We start from the raw sequence: 21167 nt of genomic DNA on the forward strand, positions 1-21167 counted from the left end.
GTGCGTCCGCCTGCCGATGCAGGGGAACCGGGTTCGCGCCCCGGTCTGGGAGGATCCCACATGCCGCGGAGCGGCTGGGCCGGTGAGCCATGGCCGCTGGGCCTGCGCGTCCGGAGCCTGTGCTCCGCAACGGGAGAGGCCACAACACGGGGAGGCCCGCATACCACAAAAAAGAAAAAAAAAAAAAAGGTGAATCTAAGATATAGCACAACTCACTCTTCAGGACAGCAGAAGAATTACGTGTAATAAAAAATAATAAGAGTAAAGAATGCCACATAAAAGCCTTAACTCCAAGTCTGATCTAAACTGTAGGAGTATCTTATTGCTGAAATTGTTAGATAACAATATTCTTCAGGTACTTAAATTTCCTTGTATATGGTCCATAATAGTTCCAACTTAATGTTTACCACCCTGTAATGAACAGTGTAAATTTTACAGTAAAATTTTAGTGTATTCAGCATAAGCACCAACTACTTCATATCATAGCATGGTTGGGAATTTAAAAACCAATCCATTTGTTTTATTTTGCCTCTAATAAATAGCCCCATTCAACATTGTATTTTTAATTATTAATTTTGTAGGAATCTGTCTTATGTAATAGTCTCTGTTTTATAGCCTAACTGAGGTCGTTAATGTGCTTGGATTAGTGTTTTTGTAAGCTATTCACAGTAAAACTTAGTTTATTTTCCCACAGAGTAGTTGGTATTAACTGCAATGAAGATCCTTAACAATCCATAAGCTCTTTCCATAAATGTGAATTCTTCCATTGGTTTTCATTAAGTACAATTGTTACAGTTAGAGATGTCATATAAATGTCATATAAATCCTAAAAATATTTCGTAGTAGTAGATGTAGATATAAAATACATATTTCTCTGGAGACTTTTATTTAGTTGTTGATTGGATCTCCATCATTAATTAATTAAAAACCTATGCTGGGGACCATACTGGACCAGAGAGGCAAGTATAAGTCATGCACTACACTGATAATTTTCGAAGGCTCTCCTAATTTAATCCTATCCAAATTAATTGCTTTTTAACTGCTCACTAAATAACAGTTGTTTGCCAAATGCTAGATAGTATTATGTGAGGATTTCTTGGGGATTTGAAGAACCAAAAGAACTAGTCCTTGATCTTAGAGAACTTTTACTTGTCTGAGAATACAAGACATACACAAAGGCTAAAATAATAATATAAGACAGTATATGCTAAGTGTCAGTTAGTTGATAGGTCAATCAGTAGGTTAAGAATTCAGGGCATCTTGGTATAAGAAGTTAGATTTTATCCTGTGAACAGGCTTTATAAATTTTTAAGTAGGTCTGATTTGATCAAATGACTTTAAGAAAATTGGTAACAATAGAGTAAATTAAAGGTGCAGGAGCACTAATGGCCATAAGCTAGTGAGTTTAGGAGGAGGAATTGAAGATTGCACTCTGGGATTTTTGAATGATTATGAAATAAATACTGTGTTTAACCAGAAAAATGATGACCTTAAGGAGAAATAGGAACATCATGATTTAGAGTGGGGCAGAAGTAGGTGAGAAGTCCAATTTTAAACCTGTTTAGTTTGAGGTTGTGTCAGGGGTGCTCATGGTCACCCCACCCCGGGTGCTATTATGATTCACTAGGAGGACTCACAGAACTCAGCATATAGTTGTACTTACATCTATGACTTATTACAGTGAAAGGTTTCAAAGTACAGTCAACAAAGAGAAAAAGTGCATGGGTGAAGTCTGGAGAAACCAGGCACAGCTTCCAAGAGTCCTCTTACAGTGATATTACACTGGACATGCTTAATTCTCCCAGCAAGGAAGTGGGACAACACCTATGAAATCTGTCAACCAGGGGAGCTCATTAGTGACTCAGTCCCTAGAGTTTTTAATGGGGGCTGGTCACCTAGGACCTGTTTGTCTGGCACTTTTAAAAATCCGGACTTGGGCTTCCCTGGTGGCACAGTGGTTGAGAGTCCGCCTGCCGATTCAGGGGACACGGGTTCGTGCCCCGGTCCGGGAGGATCCCACATGCCGCGGAGCGGCTGGGTCCGTGAGCCATGGTCGCGGAGCCTGTGCTCCGCAACGGGAGAGGCCACCATGGTGAGAGGCCCGCATACCGAAAAAAAAAAAAATCCGGACTCCCAGAAGGAAAGCAGATATTCAGTATAAACTGTATTGGCTGTACAAACTGTTTAGGCACAGTGAGCCATTCTTATTGGGAAATGATGGGAAAAATCTAAGGGTCCAAAAACCAACCAAGGACCAACCTTGCTATTAAATAGGTCTCTTAAGGGTAATGACATTGGGCCCTGCTATATTAACTCTTCTCTGCACAGAAATGATAGTGTGACATGAAGGTAAGGATAGTCAAGGCACTGAAAAATATACATCTCATAGTCTGGGGAGATTAAGGCTAAACATAGAGAAATATTGAAATCTAGGGCACTGGTTCTTAAATGTCTGTTTCATAGACCTCTAGGAGTCACTAATACTTTTCAGGGGTCTGTGAGCTCAAAACTATATTGGTGTTTGTACAAATAGCGTAAAAGCTGTAGCAGAAATCAACACCATGGCCCAAGATTATACTAGTAGTCAGTATAATTTTCAAGGCCATGCAATCACAGAGGGGGAAAAAAAGCCAGTTTGACTTACGAGTATCATAAATGAAGCAGTAAAGTTACTAATTTTAATAAATTTTGACCCTTGAGTACATGCCCTTTTAGTATTCTGTGAATGACAATAGGAAATATATTTAAAGTACTTTTGATGCATATGAAAGCAAGATTGTTGTCTAAGTGAGAACCACTTATGTGATTGAGTTGTAAGCTGAACTGACCGCTTTTACCGTGAAAGAACAACTGACAAAGTATGGTTATTCAGACTTGGGTATTTGGCAAATATTTTCTTAAAAATGAGCTTATCACTTCAAAGAAGTCAACTGACAGCATTTTTTGCTAATAACATAATTTGAGCTTTTAAGAAAATTAGAATTTTGGAACATTTGTATTTGTCATCATGAGCTTGAGAGCTTCTTGATAATTAAAGACTTTCTGACAATACTGGTGATATTAATAAATATGATTTTTTTAAAATATGGACAATGAAATGTGTTGTCCATATTGGGAAGCTGTATAACTCAATGAACCAAAATTTTTCGGATAACAAGTACAGGCTTTTTAGAAAGTATGAATGTGTGGAAAATATTCATTCAAAGCACAAGACAGACCAATGGCTTATAACGTAGCAGAGAACAGAACGTTCATTGACATGATTTTGGATTCCATATTACAACTAACCTTTAAGAAATACCACTTGTCAAGTTTTGGTGTAATATCAAAGACGAATTCCCACAATTATCTGAAAAATTTATTAAAATACTTTTTCCTCTTCCAGCTACATATATTTGTGAGACTTAATTGGTTTTTATTTTTTTTACTCTTATTTTTATGATTTTTCACTCTTCTACTTTACTGTTCTTTTTCTATCTTATATTTATACTTAGAAAATTTATTTTCAGAGGCTTGTTCTTTGTAATATCTGAATTGAAGACTATAAATTCTTCATTTAGCACAAATTTAACTTCATCCCACAAGATTTATTTGCAATATTTTCATTATTTTGTATTTTAGAATATTTTTCAATTTACATTGTGATCTCTTGTTTGATGTATGGGTTAAATACGTATGTCTTTCTTAATTTTCTAATATTGACAGAAATAGTGACTTAACTGTTTTTGTCTGCAACATATTGCAACAGCTTGTATGCAGAAGCAGATATGAGAATGTAACTGTCTTCTCTTAAGCTAGACATTAAACAGATTTGCAAAGATAAAAAAAAATGGCACTTCTCAGTATTTTTTTTGGTTTGTTTTGGAAAAACAAACCAAAGTTTGTTTGGAAAGTTATTTTTCACTAAAAATAAATGACTTATATTAACATAATGTTTATTTTTTTAAATGAATAAATTAAATTTTTCTATTGTAATTTGTAATATAATAAATATCAATAGATATAGCCCAAATGATAAGCTCTTTAAGATCCTCAATTTTTAAGTGTGTAAAAGGGAACTGAGATGAAAAGTCTGAGAATTTCTGGTCTAGGGAAAGAAGTATAGAGAACCAAGGGCAGAGAGCTAAATGGAAAAGGGGATTCATCAAGTATATCTCTTATTCTCAACTGTCTACCTCCCAATCGTTCAAGTTCACTAGGTTCCTTATCTTTTCCTCCATTCTACATTTTATCACCATGGCTAACTTTAATATCACCTTGGATAACTTATCTTGAGCCCTCATTTCAAAACTTCTCCAATAGTCTTTCAGTGATCTTCACTTCCGCTGTCATCCACCTACTGCCATGACTAATCACTGAACCATGGCATCACTTGGAGCATCTGAAAGCTCATTGACTATCACTGCCTTCCTTCCATTTCTCTGAGTGACTTCATCATGGCCTTCCTCTCCCTTTTCTCCAAGCGCAACATTCTGTCAAGTTCTCACTTTCTTCCTTATCTACCTTAACTAAACCCCTTGGAGGCCTCACTTCAACTACTGTTAACCAACACACTCACAATCTTCCTTCCTTTGTCTTATCGTTACACCTGCAAATCTTCAACTTTGGATCGGTACAACCACCTGCCTTCTTTCCTTTGTGTTATTTCCTGAGAGCTGCAGGAGAAAAATCACATAACCGGGCATACTGGTGCCATTCATGGTCCAATTTGGGTAATTGAAATTCATTGTTAAGTTCCCAATAATGGCTTGGAAACTTTACTACTCTCCTCAAACCTTCTAACCCATCTCTAGCCAGTTTTCTCTTGATTCTTTTTTTTTAACATCTTTATTGGAGTATAATTGCTTTTCAATGGTGTGTTAGTTTCTGCTTTATAACAAAGTGAATCAGCTATACATATATCCCCATATCTCTTGATTCTTCTAGTGACTTCTCAACTCTTGTTTATATTCACCTTCCCTCAACTCATCCTCTCATTTATTTCCCTTCCTCTTCTCACTTCACCATTATTCTCTACTACCTCACCTCACATTTCTCTCCTCAGCCTCCCCATTTTGCCATTTCTACCCTTTGTACCTCATCCTTTTTTTTTCCTCTGAGAAAGTTAAGCTGGCACCTAATGGCTTATAAAGAAAATTCTAGGAAAAAAATCAATTCATATCATAAAGCTGAACTTTATTTATGGAAGTCTCACTTGTAAGAGTCTGTTAACCTCATCTGTAGATCTTTTTTGTAAGTATTTGGGGATTTAGAATTCCCAGTCATGTCATAGAGATATGGTGAGCCAACCTGTTTGGAATGCTTGATGTGATTTGGTTATAAGCTTCTTGTATTTCAGTTCCAGGTATCTTTTACTAATACTTTGCTGACTCATAATTATTGGTGAACTGGTTTTTTTATTTTTCCTTTAACCTTTATTTTAATTATAAAAGGCAAGGTAATTCTTTTTACCTGGATTTTAATTGCTATGAACATTTATTGGAAAGTTAAGGATGAAGGCTTAAATGTAAGGGATATGTGTGTGCATGTGTGTGTGTGTAGAAAGAGAAATTATCTTTATTTTTCAAAATCTGTATTATATAAAACTTGGAATGCTAAATCATGTTTTCCTTTATTTATAGGCTGTTGGTATAACTTACGGGAATCTGCCGACACTTTCTGATAAATCTGCCATGGTCACAAAGTCCTTAGAATACCTTGGTGAAATATTAAAATATATAAAACCTTATTTGGGAAAAAAAATTTCCAGTGCAGGTCTGCAGCTGACTTATATGATGATGGGTATGTATTACTGACATTATTAAAACTTCCCTAGGTTGAGCCTATAGTATCGTGATGGATAGGAATATACTAACACACTAGCTAAATCACTGCTGTCTGTACAGTCTTAAGAATGATCTGAAAGACAGTGATTTAGTTTAAAATAATTCATGTTGGCTTTCAAGTGTATCTCTGTCTTGCCCCACCTCCTTTCAGAACTTTTCTTGTTATGCTTCGTTAATATTAAAATTAATGATGATCAATACAGAAAATATACCAACTCCAGTTTGCTACCAGTAGTCTGTTGTGAATCACTAACATTGTGAATGCCTGCATAATTAAAATGGACCTTTTTTCAGTGCTTACCTATGCTTTGTTAGAGTTTAAAACATCAGAAAGCCATCACTTTCTTCTGTTTTTATGGTCCGCTCTGTATGAAGGAGGTCAGGAAAGGATTTATTACAGCGCTAAAGATACATATGCTTCAAATCTTGTTTCTCACAATACTATGTTTTCTTCTTTCAAAAAGAATGTGTCTGTTCTATAACAACAGAGTTCATTCTTCTTTAGGAAGTCAGTAATTTGAATATCTTTGTTCACTAAAACCATGTTGCTAACCAAAACTAGGGACTGGATAAAGGGAAATGAGAAGGATTTCCTTAGAAGTTTTTATACAGAATTTAAGGTTTTTTTTTGTTTGTTTTTTGTTTTTTTGCGGCCAAAAGCTTATATCTGTTCCCTTTGATCTTGTGAACATATGAGTAAACCTGATTTGGGCTTTCTGAAACCTTTTATCTTTGTTGTGAAAGATAAAGGAGATGTGAAAATGTGTAAATATGGATGATGTAGAATGTAGTGAAAGCAGTAGTTGCAATTCGGACATTTTAATTTTAAAGAAACATAAATGAGAATTTATTATAAATTTAATTTAGAAAGATGTAGATTAACATGTATTTCAGCATTTAAGCTTTTTTTTTAAAATATCTTCATTGGAGTATAATTGGTTTTCAATGGTGTGTTAGTTTCTGTTTTATAACAAAGTGGATCAGCTATACATGTACATATATCACCATATCTCTTCCCTCTTGCCTCTCCTTCCCTCCCACCCTCCCTATCCCACCCCTCTAGGTAGTCACAGAGCACAGAGCTGATCTCCCTGTGCTATGTAGCTGCTTCCCACTAGCTATCGGTTTTACATTTGGTAGTGTATATATGTCCATGCCACTCTCTCACTTTGTCCCAGCTTACCCTTCCCCCTCCCCATGTCCTCAAGTCCATTCTCTAGTAGGTCTGCGTCTTTATTCCCGTCCTGCCCCTAGGTTCTTTATGACCTTTTTTTTTATATATATATATGTGTTAGCATACAGTATTTGTTTTTCTCTTTCTGACTTACTTCACTCTGCATGACAGACTCTAGGTCCATAGCATTTAAGCTTATAATTTATTAGTTGCTGTTAGATTTTAACTAAGCTAAATGTATGATTTCAGAAGTATGTCTGTATTTTACAAAATATGTGATTTTCTTATCAGGAGCTGCAAAATCATTTAGATTGGTGATACATAGACCTGGGACAAAATTCTCCTTATGAAGAATTGAGGGCCTTCTTTGTTTTGTTATATGGTTGATTTTTTGGTTTAGTGGCAGGTGGATACTGTATTCTTTCCCTTTGTCTAGATCTCAGAGACTGGGAAAAGAGTACACTGTTACAGTGTTACCCATTTAGTCAGCAGAAATTAGGAACAGATAATTTACTGTCTTCTACATGTACAAAGTTTAGAACAAAATAGAGAAAGATCAAATATAAACTTTTGAGAGTTAGAACCTCTTCTAGGTGTGCTGGGGTTGGGATTTCACATCCACCTGAGGGAAAGAGAGCTAACCACGGAAACACTGTGCTTTGCTCTCCTGGCCTGCTCCTCCCTGAGAATGCCTCTGCTTTTTTGCTTGCAAGGCCGCTAGTGGGAGGTGCGAACTGTTGACAAAACCCCTCCAGATTAAGGTGTCTGGGGTCTTCACTGTAGCTAGGTGATTTCTGAGAAAGCAGGATTGATCTCTCAGTAGTGTCTTCCACTTTCCTCCTGTTTATATCTTTTTTCCTCCCCCCTCATTCTTTATATCTCTAATTTTCCTGTTTCCATGCCTTTCCTTTTGATCAACCTTCTTTCTTGGGATCATTCGTCCCCTTTGGTTTTTGTAATTGAAATTCTACCCCTGATCCTTCAGGGTCCAGCCCAGGAAGACCTGCTCTCCCTGACTGTGCTTCATCTGTCCTTCTGCTCTGACATTTTTTGTAGTTTACCACTTATTATAATTATCTGTCTACTTAGTGTGCCCCCACGAAAATTTAAACTTGCTTATGTTTAGTGGCCGTATCTTTAGAACTTTTTATTTCCATAGTCATATTATGTTTTTTTTGTTTTTTTTGCGGTACGCAGGCCTCTCACTGTTGTGGCCTCTCCTGTTGCGGAGCACAGGCTCAGCGGCCATGGCTCACGGGCCCAGCCGCTCCACGGCATGTGGGATCTTCCCGGACCGGGGCACAAACCCGTGTCTCCTGCATCGGCAGGCGGACTCTCAACCACTGCGCCACCAGGGAAGCCCTCGTATTGTATTTTGGACAAATAAGAACATTTAGTGAGTGTATGTCAGGCACTGGATTGGGAACTGAGGATACAGTGGTTAAAGAGCTTCTCCATTGTAGAAGATGGCATATACTAAATAAATATGTCTGGAACTTAATAATTTTATAAACCTAGCCAGTAGTACGTAATGCATTTTGTAATGTTACTAAATGAGCAAAGTTACTTTCTAACTATAAACACATCTAAAAATATATATTGTAATGATCCCAATTCTTTTTCTTAAGGCTTAGTATATACATAGAGTAGAAAATAAGTTAATACATAAGAATTCTAGTGTGATCCAACAGCACATTAAAAGGATCATATACCATGATCAACAGGGGTTTATTCCAGGAATGCAAGGATTCTTCAATATATGCAAATAAATCAACATGATACACCATATTAACAAATTGAAGGAGAAAAACCATATGATCATCTCAATAGATGCAGAGAAAGCTTTCGACAAAATTCAACACCCACTTATGATAAAAACCCTGCAGAAAGTTGGCATAGAGGGAACTTTCCTCAACATAATAAAGGCCATATATGACAAACCCACAGCCAGCATTGTTCTCAATGGTGAAAAACTGAAAGCATTTCCACTAAGATCAGGAACAAGACAAGGTTGCCCACTCTCACCACTCTTATTCAACATAGTTTTGGAAGTTCTAGCCACAGCAATCAGAGAAGAAAAAGAAATAAAAGGAATCCAAATAGGAAAAGAAGAAGTAAAGCTGTCACTGTTTGCAGATGACATGATACTATACATAGAGAATCCTAAGGAGGCTACCAGGAAACTACTAGAGCTAATCAATGAATTTGGTAAAGTAGCAGGATACAAAATTAATGCACAGAAATCTCTGGCATTCTTATACACTAATGATGAAAAATCTGAGAGTGAAATTAAGAAAACACTCCCATTTACCATTGCAACAAAAAGAATAAAATATCTAGGAATAAACCTACCTAAGGAGACAAAAGACCTGTATGCAGAAAATTATAAGACACTGATGAAAGAAATTAAAGATGATACAAATAGATGGAGAGATATACCATGTTCTTGGATTGGAAGAATCAACATTATGAAAATGACTCTACTACCCAAAGCAATCTACAGATTCAATACAGTCCCTATCAAACTACCACTGGCATTTTTCACAGAACTAGAACAAAAAACTTCACAATTTGTATGGAAACACAAAAGACTCCGAATAGCAAAAGCAATCTTAAGAACAAAAAATGGAGCTGGAGGAATCATGCTCCCTGACTTCAGACTATACTACAAAGCTACAATAATCAAGACAATATGGTACTAGCTCAGAAACAGAAATATAGTTCAGTGGAACAGGATAGAAAGCCCAGAGATAAACCCACGCACATATGGTCACCTTATCTTTGATAAAGGAGGCAAGAATGTACAGTGGAGAAAAGACAGCCTCGCTCATGCAGCTCAATATCAAAAAAACAAACAACCTAATCCAAAAATGGGCAGAAGACCTAAATAGACATTTCTCCAAAGAAGATATACAGATTGCCAACAAACACATGAAAGAATGCTCAACATCATTAATCATTAGAGAAATGCAAATCAAAACTACAATGAGATACCATCTCACACCGGTCAGAATGGCCATCATCAAAAAATCTAGAAACAACAAATGGTGGAGAGGGTGTGGAGAAAAGGGAACACTCTTGCACTGTTGGTGGGAATGTAAATTAATGCAGCCACTATGGAGAACAGTATGGAGGTTCCTTAAAAAACTAAAAATAGAACTACCATATGACCCAGCAATCGCACTACTGGGCATATACCCTGAGAAAACCATAATTCAGAAAGAGTCATGTACCAACATATTAACTGCAGCTCTGTTTACAATAGCCAGGACATGGAAGCAACCTAAGTGTTCCATCAACAGAGGAGTAGATAAAGAAGATGTGGCACATGTATACAGTGGAATATTACTCAGCCATAAAAAGAAACGAAATTGAGTTATTTGTAGTGCAGTGGATGGACCTAGAGTCTGTCATACTGAGTGAAGTAAGTCAGAAAGAGAAAAAACAAATACGGTATGCTAACACATATATATGGAATCTAAGGGGAAAAAAAGTCATGAAGGACCTAGGGGTAAGACGGGAATAAAGACACAGACCTACTAGAGCATGGACTTGAGGATATGGGGAGGGGGAAGGGTAAGCTGTGACAAAGTGAGAGAGTGGCATGGACATATATACACTACCAAATGTAAAATAGATAGCTAGTGAGAAGCACCCGCATAGCACAGGGAGATCAGCTAGGTGGTTTGTGACCACCTAGAGGGGTGGGATAGGGAGGGTGGGAGGGAGGGAGAGGCAAGAGGGAAGAGATATGGGAACATATGTATATGTATAACTGATTAACTGTTATAAAGCAGAAACAAATACACCATTGTAAAGCAATTATACTCCAATAAAGATGTTAAAAAAAAATAAAAAGAATTCTAGTGTGGCTCTCTTTCAATTGTGGGAGTATGTTCCCCACAAGTTTTCTATATTTTCAGCTTTATCAGTAAATAGGTAATAGTTTATAGCCAGGAAAAATACTAGGTTTCTTATAAAGCTACTCTGTGTATTTAAACCTTTTTCAAAGCTTTTTTGCCTAAAAATTTTCTTTTTCTTTGCATTTTTAATTCCCTACACACCCGAACGTTCTTTGCTGAAACTTTCAAGTAGGGGCTTGATATTGCAGTAAAACAAATGTGTCATCTCTACTTTCTCTGAACTCATAAAACTTAAGATCTTCAGCAAAGTGTTTTAACCATTGCACAAAATAAAATACAAGGGTAGATGATGAATTTTGGGTTGGAAGTTCCTTGCTCTTTATAAGTTCATACCTGTGTGACACTTAAGAGTGATATGAATCATTTAAATGTTGGTGGTGATGGCAGTTCGTCTTACTGGTATACTAATGTGCTTAGAATGTGAGCTTTTCTTACATTGCTGTCATTCTCAAATTTTTCACTCACTGGAAGAATGAGAAGCCAGTATTATTTAAAATATTGCTGAGTGAGCATTGTGTTTCTTTATGATTGATTATTGTATTTCCTTTTACAACAGAAGATTAATGTTGCTGTTTGTTGTTCTTAGAAGTGATTATTAGTTGGGTTCTTTTTTTTTTAAACATCTGTATATCCTTCTATAAGCATATTTTTGTTTTCCTTCAGAGCTTGAATTTTAAACTTTTTGTTTTATGGAAGTGACTTTGAATTTTATCATCTTTTTTGCTTTTCTAAGACGGAATAAAATATAAAAGTTTATGCAGCACATGTACCATTGCTGTTTGGACAAGTGCTTAATGATTTCCTTTTAAATTCATATTTTTCAGTAAAGGAGACCTCAATTGCAGTAATATACTCTAAAGGGAAGTATATATCTTCTCTTAATTACTTTATTAAACAAAAGGTGCTCATTTGATAAGTTTTACTATCATTAAATGTAGCAATTGACAGACTCCCATCATCAAAGAAACCATAATATATTTCATGTAGTAAAGAAGTCTGTTTCTCTTCTTTTGAATCAAAATTTAAATTCATTTTTTGCTCATGTTAACTGAAACTTATAAAAACTGAAGTTCCAGGAGGTTAAGTGATTGCTTCAAGATGTTACAGCTAATCTTTTTTCCTGCTTTAACAATTAAATTTAGTTATACCTCTTCTTGTTGCAAACTGGGTTGAGACAGCCTGTAAATTAAATGTAAAATATGAAGAAATAAGGGTATCAATAAAATGGAGAGTAGCATGATGAAGCCCAGGGAAAAGTGAATATATACATAAAAGCATAATATATGATCTTACAGTGTTCTTAAAGTTGAACTATAAATTTGCCTCTGAGTTTCCTAGCAACCAAAGCAAAAAGAGAGATCTGGTTAATGGCAGCATTCAATCTGTATATTCACATAATGTATAACCACACATGTGTGTATGTATTAAATGCCAGTTGCTCAGGAAATGTATGTTTTTCTTGGCCCAGAACTCAGAGAGTTCTCTCTTTAGCGAAATACTTGGCATAAGTCTTTTGACTCTTAATACATGTTTCTTCCTATTGCCAACTTTAACTTGGTCCTACGTGTTATGAATATACTTTTTTTTAGTGGAATGACAAAATTTTCTGGTTAGAAGATAACCATAATTCTCTTACTGCTCTTCTGTGTTAGGAACTCTTGTGAAATCATGGGCACAGATCTTTGCCACCTCTAAAGCCCAAAAATTACTATTCCGGATCATAGACTGTTTACTGCTGCCACATACAGTATTACAGCAAGAGAAGGAGCTGCCTGCACCTATGTTGATTGCAATTCAGAAGAGTCTTCCTTTGTATCTCCAGGTATAGTAAGTGTGCCTACTTAAAAGTTAAAAAAAAAAAAATTGACACCTGCCTTAAAACAGTTTACTAATTGCAGATATCAAAACCATACATTGTAATTCTAATGTACATGTGTGATGTTGCACTTCCATTGAACAGGTTTAAAATTCCTTTTGGTTTGGGCTCTGAATACAAAGATGGAAGAGGCAAAAGCTCCACCCTCAAGAAACTTAAAGTTGAGAGAAGAGACCAACCAGCAGAGACACTCCCAGCAGTGTGCTCAGTATTTTCCTTAGAGGCCTCAGCTATCCGTCAGCCAGACTGGGATGAGGAGATGCAAGAGAAGATAGCTGTAGTAAAGGATATTAGGTGTTAAAGAGCAGAGTGGGTAGGAGTTGAAGGACTGTTCCTGTCAGAGGGAACAGCATGTAGAGGGCATAAGCTATAAGGAAACATGACACATGGGGAAAAAGCAAATAATTCTGGTGTGGCTGGAGTCTCATACGGGAGGGGCCACATTGTGAAGGGTTTTGTGTGGCATACTAACAAGTTTGGACTTGTTCTTGTAATACATGGGGACTGTTGATGGTTTTTGGGCAAAAAAGTGGGAGTGACATACCATATTTACATTTTTAGAAAGGTGATTCTGGTCAACATTTAGGTTGGTGTGGAGGTTAGGATTGGAGACTTGGAAGGTAGTGAGTAGTTCATTATCTGAAGGTTTTGAACTAAGGCAGTGGGTATACAGGTGCACAGCAGATTTTAGAAACATTTAGGATCTCCGGTCACAAAGTTGCTGAGTATGTGTTGTAGAGTAACAGAAATAGAATACTTCCTAGGTTCCATGGTTGCTGCTTATGTCAATAGCAATGTGAAGTGCTTGCTCCATGTGGCCCTCTGAAACCAAAATAGTCCACTTAATAAGAATTCTTTTAAACTTCCTAAGCTGAAAATTTTGGTAAATTATCCATTTGGCAGAACTGACTTGGAGCTGTATCTTTAATTTCTTAAAGGTATAAGCTCTCCTCTTCAGAATTTTTTTGAAAGTATCCATTTATTACTTTATCTTCTTCTGATAAAACATGCTTTTCTTCAAACAGAGCTTTTCCTCTTCTTCATCTGTCGTCTTTAGGGGTGGGGGAGTCCATTGGTTTTGTTTTTTTTTCAGTTGTTATTCAAGTGCTTATGTTTTTAACAGCTCTGTGCTATTTTTCATCAGAAATAGACTTTCAAAATCTCCTATTGGGTAAATACCATTTATAGTGAAAATGGAGACATGACAGTCATTTCTGATTATTTCTCTGGAAAAACCACATTGTGAATCACAAAGTACCAAATTATAAATGAACTGTTAGAGCATAATTTGTTGCTCTGTTGGTGATTATTTAGTAAAATGCAATATTTAGTAATATTAGCAGAAAAAAATTTTATTTCTCAGGGTGTTGGTTTGTTTGTAAGTATCAAATACTGCAGTCCATATGAAAGTATCTCATTAACTTCTATATAAATAGAAGGTATTAAATCAGCAGACATATAACAAGACATGGTGAGTTCTGTATGACCTTGATCAAACTCTTAACTTCTCTAAACCTCGATTTCTCCAGCTGTAAAATCAGAGATAAAATAACACTAAGTCAGTGGGGCTGTTTTTTGAAAAATTTTAATGGAATAATGAATATAAAGCATGTGGCACAGTGCCTGACCTATGAAAACCTCAAAATAAATTGTCATTATTCTGAGTCTTAATCTTCTGCATTTCTCTCCTTTTGTTATTTTTTTAAGATTTATCACATTTCTTAATATTGAAAATTTTTAACATAACTTTTATAGTCTTACTCAGACAAAATGACCAGTACCGTAAGTTTAAAAATAGACTAAAATGTGTTTTGTAACTTTGTAATGCATATATATGTAGCTGATGAGTGTGGTGGTGAAATTTTCTAAAGATGAAAGGCAGAAGGAAGCTTCATCTGTCTTCCTACTCTTCTCCCCTGCCTCCTCTGGGTGTGCCCCCAATACATGTATGCTTGATTAGGTACCACCGCACAGGTGTTACCCAACCTCAGCTGCTCCCTGAGCTTCATACAAGCGTTACCTGTTGATGATGGAAGTTGTTCTTGTTGATTGTGATAAGTTACAATTTCTGATATAAATGCTTGGGACAAAATTAGTAACTTCCTAAATCTTTTTTTTAACTTTACCTTTTAGTATTTCTCTCTTTTTTTTTTTTCTCCTGTAGGGCATGTGTATCGTGTGTTGTCAGTCTCAAAATCCAAATGCCTATTTGACTCAGTTACTAGGGAATGTTATTGAGCAGTATATCGGGCGGTTTCTTCCAGCTTCACCACATGTTTTAGGTCTTGGACAACATCCTGTTTTGTTGGCATTGAGAAACTCAGCCACTGTTCCACCGATGTCATCTCTAAAGAAATGCATTGTACAAGTCATAAGGTACATCTAAATATTAAAAATAGGTGGTATTTACAATTTATTTTTCTCTATAAAAAAATAACAAAGCATCTCAACAGTACTGGCAACCTTTAGGATACTGAGTTTAGCAACTTTTTTTTCCTGAGAAGCATTATCTAAGAATTTACCAGAATGACTTGTTAGCCTAAGACAGTGCTCTTTATATTGCTTGTTTTCTCTATGTAGCTATTATTTTTCTTATATACATCCCAAAGGTATATATATATTTTTTATCAGATAAACACTAATTGTATTTTGTACTGTACAAAATGAAGTAATTGTATTATAAAAGACGGTTAAGTGAAAAGATAAATGCTAATATGGAAAAGGAAGCAATATGAAGTCCTATTTTTGTTAGTCTACTCTCTCTTAATAACTCAGTTTATTATTAGGCAGATGAGTCAATGAAACTTCTTAGGTTTTCTACTAAACTCCAATATCTTTTAACTATAACAGTAGAAATTATCTTTCTTTTTTGTCTTCATGAGGTATTTACCTTCACATGAAATTAGTTTCTAAACTTTAAGATGCTGTGGTGATATAGATTATTCTTGTCTAGTTTTTTTTTCTGTGTTTTTAATGATCTGGTAGCTTTAATGTCCTGATATTATCCATCACCTCACATGACAGAATCCCATGTCTAAGATCTGTTCTCCCTTCTGACCTTTTCTATGTGTTGCTAGTGTTCTGTTACTCAGGTTTGAAAGCTTTATATTCTTTGTTCCCTCCCCTTTTCCAGCCTTTGGCAAATGATTGTTTCCTTCCCTTTTCACATGTCTTTTCTCTTATCACATTACACTGGACTATTGCCAGTGTCCTAACTACTTTCCCTATCTCTTGTCTTTTCTTCCAGTCCCACCTAAACAATTCCCCCAGATTACTTTTCCTAAAATATTGTTCCAGTAGGACACTTCCCTGCCTTCAAACCTTTATTCACTCCTTTTTGACCTGTGGAATAAACTCCATACTCCTTAGCTCTCCGTGACCTGTCACTTAACTTTTCCAAATGTAATACATATGGCATCATATATTATTACAAGCCCAATGAGATGGGTTTAATTTATCACCCCCAAAATGCTTTACATCTCCCTACCTCACAGCTTTGTTCATACCATTTTCTCCATTAAAATTCCATCCCTCTGGGCTAAATACTCCCTAGACTTTATGAGACCTACACCTAATATCTCAGTGTACCATGATGCTTCTTTCCTTCTTCTGGAGTCACGTGCTCTTTATGATTCAATTCACAGAATCATGATATTTTGGCCTAACTTGTATCTGAATTTCCAACAAGATTATAGTACGCTACCATTGTGTTTGAGACATTGCATAGGTAATTTTAGTACAAACCAAACGACAAGTGCTGAAGTGAAATCAAATCCTTAAGGTCTTAAAGTTGTTAAAGCCCAGTATTTAGGATCTTGGCTGCTTTCCTTGACTTTCCTATTTACTTTGTATACAGTAAAAATGTTTTTCTTATGATTTCTAGTTGAATACCTAAACATGTAACAATTCCTTTTTCTGTTTTTTTTTAAACACTCAGGAAAGAAATAGAGATTGCCTCCTATGACTTCCTCTATTCCAAGCTTTTCTACTCCTGGAGTTCCCCATCTTAGGGCCCCTTCTACTGAATTCCTAAGAATTCTGGGATTATCTTTCAAATCACCTGTCACGCTGTATTATAATTGTCCTTTTTTTTTTTTAATCTAACTTTTCCACTGGACAGTGAACCCCATGCTTTCAGAAACCATATTTTACACTCTTGTTCTTAGACTTGTACCTGGCACACCATGTACTAAATAAATGTTTTTTCTAGGCGTTGGGAATTCATTATTAAACAAAACAGATAAAAAGCCCTTTCCCCTCAAAGAGTGAGTGAATTTTGTAATATGTAATGTTCGTTGGAAGTCATTGTACAGAGTAGAAATGATGAAGGCATAGTTCTGCCCTTAAGGAATTTATAATCTTTAGTGATTTCTATGCCCCATTTTGGCAAATTATTATTGCTTTGCAAGTATATTTAGATGACTAGCTTAGATTTAGCTATATCTGACACTTATTCATATTGTCTTGACTTTTTAGAAACTGAACAATTTTCACTTTCATTTATTCACTTTAAAAAAGTACACTGAACACCTGTTATGAGCTGAGACCTGTTCTAAGAGGTAGAGATACAAAAATGAATCAGATAAATTATCTTTATGACCTCTGTTGAGTTCGAATGCTAAAAATTGTCCTGCTTTAAGAGAAGATATTAAATCCTAAATTACCTCTCTGATTCTTTTACTTCATAAGGGAAGGAAGGAGGTAGGCTGGAATGGGAAGATGGTTTCTAGTATAGTCCTCTTATTTATTTGGAAAAGTAAGACCCCCTTTCAAATCCCTAAATAAATAAATATGAGGAGAGAATCTTTACGCAAATTTGACATTAGAGAAAACGTTGTATCATTGAGGAGCTGATAGAGGAGATCAAGCTTATATTAGAGAGTTAGATTTTTATTAGATTTTGATTAAGTGTATTAAGTATATTTTAAGACCAGGTTGCTTTATATTTTGTTTGTATCTGTGTTCTGCTTTGGCCCTTATAGCACGCCAAAAGGATGTGCAGTCATTGCTTCAAAAATCTTAGATTTGAAGAAAACATGGTAAAATATACATACTTTTAAAAAATTGTGTTTTACTAATTTGGGAGCTAAAATAGGCCAGTATCTTTAAAGTGTATGACATTTGATTCTGCTCTATTAAAACTTTAAAGAGAAGGAAAAATAAAATTGTGCTTCTTTTCAGGAAATCCTACTTTGAGTTTAAAGGATCCTTGCTCCCTCCTCGCTTAGCATCCATTCTGGCCTTCATCCTCCAACTTGTTAAGGAAACTAACATTGATGATTCCGAGGTTGAACTACTCCTCCCTGGAGTATTAAAATGCTTGGTGTTGGTCAGTGAACCTCAAGGTTAGTTCGTTTACGAGTTTGTGTTTGTTATACTTTTATGTTCACAGATTAATAGTGTATTCTTTCCTATAAGTTAAATCAACAGTTACAAAAATATATGGTTATTTTATATCAGTTTGATTATATCATGGCTAAAGAACAAACTCCAGCCAATAGCTGAGGTTGGGCATGATAAAATGATTAAAAACTGCCATGTTTCAGTCTAGTTTGGTTTTATTTTTTTTTCTCCCAGACAAATAGTTTAAGTTTATTTAATTTTTGTTCAAGCAGACTCCAGTATTAAATGCAACTTAATTAAATATCAAGTGGTGAAGTGTCAGCATACTTTCTCCTATTCAGGTTTCTGCTAGAATATGTAAGCTGATCTCTGGGCAAACCTGTAAGGATCCATTGATTCTTTTGTTTTCAGTCTCATCAGCCTTACTGCCAGTGATTGCTTTAAGATATTACATATTTAGTCCCCCCTGTGAATAGCATGCTTTAATAAGCTTACTGGGATGGGCTTCCCTGGTGACGCAGTGGTTGCACGTCCGCCTGCCGATGCAGGGGAACCAGGTTCGTGCCCAGGTCCGGGAGGATCCCACATGCCGCGGAGCGGCTGGGCCCGTGAGCCATGGCCGCTGGGCCTGCGCGTCCGGAGCCTGTGCTCCGCAACGGGAGAGGCCACGGCAGAGAGAGGCCCGCATACCACATAAAAAAAAAAAAAAAAAAAAAAAAAAGCTTACTGGGAATATGCAGAATAGTGGCTATAGTTCTATCCTGAAGGGGTTTTTAGTATAAATAGGATGGGGTGCGTGTGTGTATGTTTGTGTATTTGTCATTATAATGTGATTGTTTGGGGCAGGCTTCTCACATGCTTCTACCTAAGTACTTCTAACTACTATGATAAGTGAGTACAGTGTATATCCTAAAGAATATGAGGGCAGAAAAGTGGTAGCTGAAAGCTCAAACAGCTCTTTGAAATGTTCTGTTTTATCTCAAAAATTTATGCGTATTTTGTTTTAATCCACATTATTTTGATGTTTAAAATGTTCATCTCTGCTTCCAAGCTTGCTTTTGTGAAAAATGTTGTATTATGTTAATATAAAATACCCTTACTTGATAGTAACACCTCTTCAGTGAAGAATATCCAGAGATAGACCCCAGACTCTCCTTTAGAAATTTTACCTTCTTTGAAAACGTTTGCATACTTCTAATTTCAGTGAAAGCCTGTTGTATTATACAGTACAAAATCTGAGACAGAGCAGACAGTATAGCATTTTAACTAGCCCCTTGTTTCATTGAGAGTAATATTTATCATGAAGGAGATCAGGGTTTGCGAGGGGAATTTTGCTGCTCATCTCTAGCTAGTGGTGCATCACATGTTCCAAATAGAAGGCATACAGAATGCTCTGTCTCCACATGGCCGTCTTTGTAAGCTGAAGAAACAGTGTTAAACACAGGTTTGTGTGATTGGCTCAGAGGAAATTCTGACTCTCCTTATAGTCTCAGTGTTTAGAAGGACAGTGTGTAAAATCATAGAAAGGTAGTGTTACTAAATGACACAGCAGTTCCATTCCTAGATACATGTCCAAGAGTATTTTAAACATATGTCCACTCAAAATACCTGTACATCAGAGCTTGAGGAGTTCCACTTCCAGCATGACAACATGAGGAGCTCTGCAGCCCTGCTCCCCAGAAAAACTGGTGAAAATTATTTAAAAGAGAGCATTTAAATTCTCTGGAAGTGGTCCTGAGGGTACAAAACAAATGGAGAAACATTATTTAAGAAAATATACTGAAGCTTCGTAGGAACAGCAAGTCTTTGATATTTGAACCAAGACTACTCCCTTCTCTCCTCCTAGCTCAGTAAGATGGAAACTCTGCTTTAGACTGGTAAATTAAATGACTAGAGTTCCGTCTTCCCACAACTCCCAATAGGAGGGCTCTCTTCCTGTGAGAGGCAGGATATCAGTGTTTCTCATTCTGCCTCCTAGCTACCTGATGGTAAGGCTGTATTCCAGAGGAGTGTGGGTGAGAAGTGGGGCCTTCATTCTTCCATTCAGCCCCCACTCGTGGGATGGGTACACTATACTGAGTATGGCACCAATGAGAACACTGGGGCACTGATTGTCCTTGCTCTAGCATAGAGGTGGAGATTCCATGCCGGGAGGACCTGTGGCTAACACCCCTCCTTCCAGAAGTATTCAGCACCTAAAGTGGATATGTCACTCAGAAAGTAGTGGACACCATGGTCCCTGTCCCCAGCACCAGAGCTACACCTCTGAGTTTTGCATGGGGATGGGAGAAAACCATAGAATAGAGAACTCTGAATCTCTCCCAAAGGAACTGACTTGCAACAAAGTGTGGAAAAAGTTCAAGCTTGAGGGTGCTGTCACAAACAGTGGAGTTTCTGGTTGAAAGGCAATAGGTGAAAGAATGATAGATTTATTGGAGGTATAAGCAGATGGTTGCACTATGATTATACTAAAAACCATTGAATTGTCATGTTAAATGGGTGAATTGTATAGTATATAAATTATATGACAATAAAGTGTTTATTTTTTTTAAAAAACTATAAAAGGATAACCCAGTTTTTTAAGAAATGTTCAGTTCAATTAAAGAAATAAAGATGACAGATTTTTTTTAGAAACTCTGTACACTAATGCTCGTTGCAGTGTTATCCATAATAGCCCCAAAATGAAAACAACGCAAATATCCATCAACTAATGAACTGATAAGCAAGATGAAGTAAATCAATACAGTGGAATACTATTAAACCATGAAAAGGATTGAAGTACTAACACATTCTGTAACATGGATGAACCTTAAAACATTATGCTGGATGAACTTCCTTCAAGGTGGCGGAAGGGTAAGAAGTGGAGATCACCTTCCTCCCCACAAATACATCAGAAATACATCTACATGTGGAACAGCTCCTACAGAACACCTACTGAACACTGGCAGAAGACCTCAGACCTCCCAAAAGGCAAGAAACTCCCCACGTACCTGGGTAGGGCAAAAGAAAAAAGAAAAAACAGAGAC

At 36.4% G+C, this 21167-nt stretch overlaps 1 protein-coding gene across 5 annotated transcripts in view; it reads left to right on the forward strand.

The window, feature by feature from the left end:
* Window positions 1-21167, forward strand: part of MMS22L (MMS22 like, DNA repair protein) — a 151335-nt gene that overhangs the window by 113935 nt on the left and 16233 nt on the right. For 4 of the 5 annotated variants that reach the window (XM_024119319.3, XM_024119318.3, XM_024119317.3 and 1 more), the window contains 4 exons: window positions 5622-5781; window positions 12575-12744; window positions 14963-15174; window positions 17980-18143. In XM_024119319.3, the coding sequence (XP_023975087.1) occupies window positions 5622-5781; window positions 12575-12744; window positions 14963-15174; window positions 17980-18143 (706 nt within the window). Of the gene's footprint in view, window positions 1-5621; window positions 5782-8196; window positions 9667-12574; window positions 12745-14962; window positions 15175-17979; window positions 18144-21167 lie in introns of those variants that run through there. The other variant, XM_055087612.1, reaches the window with a different exon arrangement.

Source organism: Physeter macrocephalus, chromosome 10, assembly GCF_002837175.3.
Source record: "Physeter macrocephalus isolate SW-GA chromosome 10, ASM283717v5, whole genome shotgun sequence".
NCBI classification, from domain to species: Eukaryota; Metazoa; Chordata; class Mammalia; order Artiodactyla; family Physeteridae; genus Physeter; species Physeter macrocephalus.